Source organism: Merops nubicus, unplaced genomic scaffold, assembly GCF_000691845.1.
Source record: "Merops nubicus isolate BGI_N331 unplaced genomic scaffold, ASM69184v1 Scaffold52710, whole genome shotgun sequence".
Taxonomy (NCBI): Eukaryota; Metazoa; Chordata; class Aves; order Coraciiformes; family Meropidae; genus Merops; species Merops nubicus.
In genome coordinates this window covers 1-6,751 of record NW_008585874.1, presented here as the reverse complement: position 1 = coordinate 6,751, position 6,751 = coordinate 1, and the positions used below count along the sequence as shown (strand labels likewise).

At 44.1% G+C, this 6,751-nt stretch overlaps 1 protein-coding gene across 1 annotated transcript; it reads left to right on the top strand.

The window, feature by feature from the left end:
• Nucleotides 1-1,698: 1,698 nt before the first annotated feature.
• Nucleotides 1,699-5,125, top strand: LOC103780764 (CUGBP Elav-like family member 1). Its single transcript, XM_008948454.1, has 4 exons — nucleotides 1,699-1,803; nucleotides 1,986-2,171; nucleotides 3,054-3,197; nucleotides 4,754-5,125. Exons 1-4 carry the CDS (start codon nucleotides 1,734-1,736, stop codon nucleotides 4,879-4,881), a joined length of 528 nt encoding a protein of 175 aa, XP_008946702.1. The 5' UTR covers nucleotides 1,699-1,733; the 3' UTR covers nucleotides 4,882-5,125.
• The last annotated feature ends 1,626 nt before the right edge of the window (nucleotides 5,126-6,751 follow it).

The window sequence follows — 6,751 nt, the reverse complement described above, 5'->3', positions numbered from 1 at the left end:
ACCTAGGTAGCATTCCTTTGTTACTGCCCTGTATTTCTGCTCCCCTGTTGTTTAGCATCAGAAATGGGGTGCTGACTAAGTAGGGCAATTCCTATATACATATGTGATAAAAACCCAAACCACCAAACAGCATTGTATTTTCTGGGTGTTTTCAGTACTAGAGCATTTCATGTTATGTTTTAAGAGATTTCTGATAAAGTCAGCTAAACTAAAATAACTCTCTACTCAGCTTTAGCTAGAGTCCTAAATGGATTTATTTAAAATCTCAATCTTTTTGAAGTAGGGAAGGCATCAGTTGTTTTTTACTTTGCTCTTTAGCCTTTGCTTTGTTCTTTTTTCTCCAAATCATTCCTATTTTATTGTGGTAGTGTTTGGGTTTTTTTCAGTCGTGTCCTCATCTGTCAAACGCTGTGGCCTTTTTTGTGAAGCAGAGTAGCAGTCCAGAGTTGTGGAGACAAGTGATATTCCAAAACTGTGGCAGCTGGATCATTTGTGACTGTAAATAATGATCATGTTCTGCCACCTGTAGGGAGTGGTGAATAAGGAGCACTTGTGAATCTGCTCAAAAGATGGTGGTAACTCTTTTCAGAGTTCTCATGGAGGTACACAGTGTAACTGATGGGAATAGAAAGACAACGGAGAATGTAAATGGCCCAATTTCAGTTCTTCTGTTATCCTCATGGTCACACAGATAAATTTCTCTTGAAAGCAGACTACAGGATGCCTGTACAGCACCAGTGGTCAGTGTCTTTTCATGTGTAGAAGCCATAAATATTTTTCATTGTCTTGTGCAGCAAATATGCATAGCTGGTCTTAACTGCCACCCTCAGACTTCTGAGTAGTCCATAAACCCAACAGGAAACCCACTGCTGTACAGTCTTAAAAATATGATTATTTTCTTTCTTTATGATGTCCATAATCTTTGTGGATAATCTTTTTTTCTTGTGGCTTTTTTGGCTGTTTCTGTAGGGCTAACTCTGCCCACAATAGAGCTTAGCAGGCCATGTCAACTGCTGGTCTGCCTGCTAGGCCCTGAGTACACCAGGTTGAAGATGTTAGTGGCACAGTCGACAGAGGGCAGCCTGTGTATTTTGGATGTATGTTCCCAGGTTTTTCTTGGCCCTAGCTCAGCTGCTGCAGCACAGTTTTCCATGGTGAATTATTTTGTGGGTCAGAACAATCTGGGCATCTGCAGCTCCTGTTGTGGGGGCGGGGGGGAGAAGTGCATGCTCTGTTTGAGGGGAGCTTGCTTAGATGTCCCTAGTGTTTGTGTTTCGGGTCTTTTTCACCTTCTGTGATGTTTCAAGCAAAGATGTTAATATGTAGCAAGTGATTCTTACCCACTTCAGTCAGCAGGGAACTGGCATTGCAGCTGCTCACCTTGTGGCCAGCTACAAAGTTTAGGCAACACTTGTACATTGTTGAAATTGTAGGTGTCTTACACTTAAATTATTGCTACAAAGGGTAGGTGATAAGATGAAGTAGAGCTTTTTCAAAAATGCAGGAAAGGATCTGAAGATATAAGCAGTGTGGTCACTCAAGTTTGGGATTTTTGGGTTTTTTTTATGTCAAGTGTACTGCATTGCCTTGACCTGTTCCTGACTAACATCTTCTACAGAAATAACTTAATAAGTTGAATTATCGGGATCAAAAACCATCTCTTGAAGTTTAATGATCTTATTTTAACAGCAGGTTCATCACCTAGCTCCAGTAGCAGCTCTTCTGTTAATCCCATGGCGTCTCTTGGAGCACTGCAGACGCTGGCAGGGGCTACGGCAGGACTCAACGTGAGCTCCTTAGCAGGTAAGCTGTGAGTTGTGATGGGCTGGAGGAGCAGCTGAGCAGCTTTCCTCCACCTGGGCTGGTTCTCTGGTGGGGGTGTTTTTCTGCTCCCTGCTTTTTCTGATGGAGCAGAGTGTTTGAAGGGTAACTGATCTGGCTCAGTGACAGTACTCAGTCATCTTTATTTCTTCTTCTTTGCACAGGAATGGCAGCCTTAAATGGAGGACTTGGCAGTGGTGGTCTCTCAAATGGAACAGGCAGCACAATGGAAGCTCTCACGCAGGCTTATTCTGGAATCCAGCAGTATGCTGCTGCTGCATTGCCCACCCTCTACAACCAGAGTCTCTTAACACAGCAGAGTATTGGGGCAGCAGGAAGTCAAAAAGAAGGTAGGCAGGAACTTGCTGCAAGTACTTGAGAGGGGTTTTCTAAAGGGCAGGCTCAGCCCTTGCAGCCAGCCTATCTGCAGCTTTTATTTGGCAGCATTTTTTAGAATCCTAGAGTTACTGAGGATTAAAAAGGAAAAGCTGTGATGCTTCACTGCTAAGGGCTCTTCAAAGTAGTTTTGATAGAGGATTTCCTGGGTTTCTCCCAGGATTTGTCTTGTCTTAAATGATCAGTTTTTGTACCCTTCCATTTTCTTGGAGGGCAGGAGAGTATTAGTCTGCAGCCTGTGACACATCCTGCTGTTGGAGAGTCAGTTGTGGTTCGATTAACTTGGTTTTCATGGCCCTTCGCCTCTTCCCATGGATACTTCATTCCAGTCTCTTCATTATTCAGATTGAGTCTATCAAACATGTTGCATAAGGTAATAAAGCATGAGGGAGTCAGTTTCCAGGAGAATATAGGAAGGTATTTAAAAGAGCATCTGTCAGATGACAAGTCATGCCATTACTTGGGTTTTGTGTTGAGATTTACTTAGGTTTTTTTGGGCCAAGAGCTTTGTGTAGCCATTCTTGGTTCAGCATCTGGGGCTCAAACATAGTGATCAACTTTGATTTCAGCTAAGATCTGTGAATCATTTTTTTGCACAATCTGGAAATGGCAAAAATGGTGAGAAAGAGCTACAAGTATTTGAATGATTAATCCTAGCGAAGGGTCATGCTGCTTTATTCTGCAATCGAGGATGAGGACTCCACAGAAGTGTGAACAGTAGTTTCATTGGTTTATCTAGAAAATAAGGGTTCAACAGATCTTTCACCTTTTTTTGTGAGCTGGACCTTTGTTATCCATGCTTGTTCTGAATGTGTGTTCCTGCTTGTCATTTGAAGGCCCGGAGGGAGCCAATCTGTTCATCTACCATCTCCCTCAGGAGTTTGGGGATCAGGATCTGCTGCAGATGTTCATGCCGTTTGGAAACGTCGTCTCTGCTAAGGTTTTCATTGACAAGCAGACCAACCTAAGCAAGTGTTTTGGTACGTTTGGTCTCATCATTACCTGCACAAGGGTGACCTCTTTCTAGTCATGGCTTTTTACAGTATATTATCTAGTTTTTCAGTCAAGTAGTGACTCTTTCTCTATATTCCTAAGAAGTAAGTAAATTGGTCTGAACTCTTCCAGCAGTTAACTGTATTTTGCTGATGTTTGTAGCTACTTTTTTTTGCCCACTTTGTACTATTATCATAGAATTAGGATAATTATGCCTCACTCCACTGTTCTGGCCCTAGATAGCCCACTGTGACTCATGCTTACAGACTGTAGTCGAGGTGTAGTTCCTTCTCTTGCCCCTTCGATTTGCTGACTGTTTGCATTGCTGCATATACCACTTACTGCCTTACCATTATAAATAATTTATGTTAATGTTTTCGTAAGCATTATGGCTAACATTACAGTACAGGAGCATTTGACAGATATTCTGTAAACGCTCTGAAGGCAATTTTTAAAGCTGCTTCCTGATTTGTGAACACTTAGTAATGGCAAAACCATTTCAGCTGTTAGTTGCTACCTAACTTTGGTTGCATCTCTTACCCTGATCTTTCCCTGTTTATTGTGTATTTGATGGGAGGCACATCAGGGTTGGAAATTTGTCTTGAAACTGTAAAAGAATCTGTTGTGCTCACTCTTGGTATCAGCACAGGTGATTTTCAGCTCACTGCCGAAGTCTGTGATGCCAAGAGGGCAAAGAAGTGGGTTTATTTTTCTCTTTGAAAGCCCAGCGCAAGCAGGTGTAGTGTTTCTGTAGAGCTGGAAACTTATGGCTTTTTTGATAAATGAAGATTGCTTGAGATGGAATAGAGGTGGTGAGCTTTTCTTTATAGTTGTGAGAGCTTTGTGCCTACACAATATCGTGCATTTTTTAGTATTTGAGCCAAAAGATGCGGACGATCTGAGGCTTTGTGAGAACACCCAAGTGTGCTGAGCGTCAGGTTGTAACACCTGCGTGTGGAACGATCTCCCTGGGTGGTGATGCCAGCCACTGACTAGAACCCTTGTAATGGGTTCTTTCAAAACCCTGCAGAAGCTAATTGTGGGGATGCTCTGTCCCTGGAACGACATACAACTTCTCATCCTAGCTAAACCTAATCAGAGCAGTGCTGCAAGAGCCAGGCCGCCTTGGCAGCCACTTCACTCCGAAGGGATCGACTCCCATAATGCCAAGAGGATTATTTCAGCTTGGTATCTTTAGTGAGCTTTCATGTACAGATTTAACAGTTTTCAGGCTGTGTTTTCTCCCAGCTATGAGTTCTTGCAAACAGCAGCAGTACTTATTTTCGCTGAAGACGAGGAAACATTCTTTTGAGTTCCTGAGCTTTGTGTATATTTGGGCCGAAGTCGCGTACGTCAGGAAGCAGTGCTTTGCCTAAGAGCTTTTAGTAAGACGTTTTTGTGAAGAGCCTAAAACAGTTGTGAGCTTCTGAAAGTGGCATTTCATGCGAGCCCTCCTTATTTTGTGAGTACCTGCCTTCCCAGTTGTGAGTAGCCATTCCGGACAGCTTTGGCGTGGCGTGATGATGTGTTTTCCTTTCTCCAGGTTTTGTAAGTTACGACAATCCTGTCTCTGCACAGGCTGCCATTCAGTCCATGAACGGCTTTCAGATCGGCATGAAGCGTCTGAAAGTGCAGCTCAAGCGCTCCAAGAATGACAGCAAGCCATACTGAGCGCCCTCCCCGGGACTGGAGTGAGAAGGATCTTCTGGTAAGTTGGAGAGGAGCGCACTTAGCGATTCGAAGCCCTAAGGCTGTGTTTTTACAGTCCTGGAAGCTGATCCATGCCTTCTGTCTGGCACATCTGCCCCTGAAGACTCGGCCGCAGCCTCTGCTGAGAATCCTGCTTCGGATAGAGGACAAGTTTGTGCTTTTGTTTCCAGTGTTTTACTTTGGAGTTTAGGTGCCATATCGCTGAGGTTTTGTTGTTCTTTTTGTTTTGTTGTTAGTTTTTTTTTTTTAATTGTTTGTGGGGTTTTTTTCCCCCTTACTCCCCCCACCCCCCCTTATTTGAAGTTTGCTGTGTTTGTAACCGGTGTGTGTTGCGAAGGACCAATGCCAGCTCCTCGGGGTGGGGAGGGAAGGTTAAAGGGAGCAGCATAAAGTGACACCACGCTGCCTTAGGGTAGAGAGGAGACGGGGAAGCAGAACTGACACCACACCGCCGTGGGGGAGAGGAGAAGGGAAAGCTGAAATGCCACAGAGCAGCTGATGAAAACAAAGGTGGGGAAAGAGAACCAAGTCCATCCGGGTCTGGGTGAGAAAGAACCGGCTCCATGTAGCCTTTGTCGTGCCCCATCTGCTCTCTGAAATCTCCTTAACCGTATGCCATGGTGGGGTTTTAGTAAATCATCTCTAAAGCAGGAGACAGGCTAGAAGGGTGAACACGTTAACAGCCAAAGGAAAACTGCAGTGATTTTTTTTTTTGCTGTATATAAGGCAGTGTTTGTATAGCACTGTAAATGTGCACAGCACTTTATGAAATTATTAGATTGTCTCTGCCCAGAAAACTTCACTGTCCGTTTACAGCTGACCCCTAATGAGATGCAGTGAATTGCTCCGTGCTTAGGAAATCTTACCCCTTGTACCCTAGGTTTTGTAGAAGGGTATAGAGGTGGCTTAGTCTGGATGAATACATCTGGGGCTGGAAACAAGAACCTAGTAACCTGCAGAATGTTTTTGACAATTTTTCTTGACAGTTCATCACACTCCCTATTTTTGTAGAATAATGTCCTTTTTGCAGAGTATTACTTTGAACTCATTCTGATAAGCATAATGTAAGTGCTGTTTGTCTGTTAAAATGACTGCTAAATGGAGGCACAAAGCCCACAGTGCCCCTAACCCCCAGCTCTCAAGGCTCCTGTTTCATACACATTCTCATAAGATTTTATTTCTCAGTCCTAATTCTGTTGCAAAGATAACCTGTTGTTTTGTGGGGTTTAAAAAAACAAACCAACCAAAACAACCAACTGACCAAAACCCCAAAACCAATTTGTGGCTTGGTGTATTAATTATTTCTTTATACTGCAGTTTTCCTTAAAGGTGGTGCATAGCAGAGCAAAGCAGGCAAACGTGGGAGCTGTGGAGCCAGAGCAGAGTGCTGAGCCCTTCAGTCCTACTCTGCCTTTTGGTACAAGCTGTTACCTTCTGTACTGAAGGGAAGGTGCACAGGCCCCTTCAGCAAACACTTCTGCACACTTGTGAAACTGCTGATGCGTTGCAAAGGGCCTTTGTTATACACTGGTTTTAGGGGGCTCAGGGGACTTTTGGCACTCTGGCCTGAGTTGTTTCAAGAAGTCAGAGTTGAGTCCCCTTTTATAACCACCAAATTTCACCTCTGTCATGAGAGGAAGTTTACAATTTCTGTGCATCTCTAACAGAAGTTCCATTTACCTCATTTCTCCTTTTCCTTGCTTGCTTTGTATTCCTGGTTGGTGATGCTGTGTCCCAGGGCACGGCTGCCTGGGAGCTGGCCACCAGTGATGGAGGTGTGGGTCAGCCCCAGGGCTGGGACTGGGTGTCTCCTGCGGCCGGAGGAGCGGCC

Coding starts and splice junctions, on each gene's coding strand:
- LOC103780764 (XM_008948454.1), top strand. CDS start 1,734: ATGGCGTCTCTTGGAGCACTGCAGACGCTGGCAGGGGCTACGGCAGGA. Junction 2,172..3,053: donor AGCAGGAAGTCAAAAAGAAG/GTAGGCAGGAAC, acceptor TGTCATTTGAAG/GCCCGGAGGGAGCCAATCTG. Junction 3,198..4,753: donor CAACCTAAGCAAGTGTTTTG/GTACGTTTGGTC, acceptor TCCTTTCTCCAG/GTTTTGTAAGTTACGACAAT.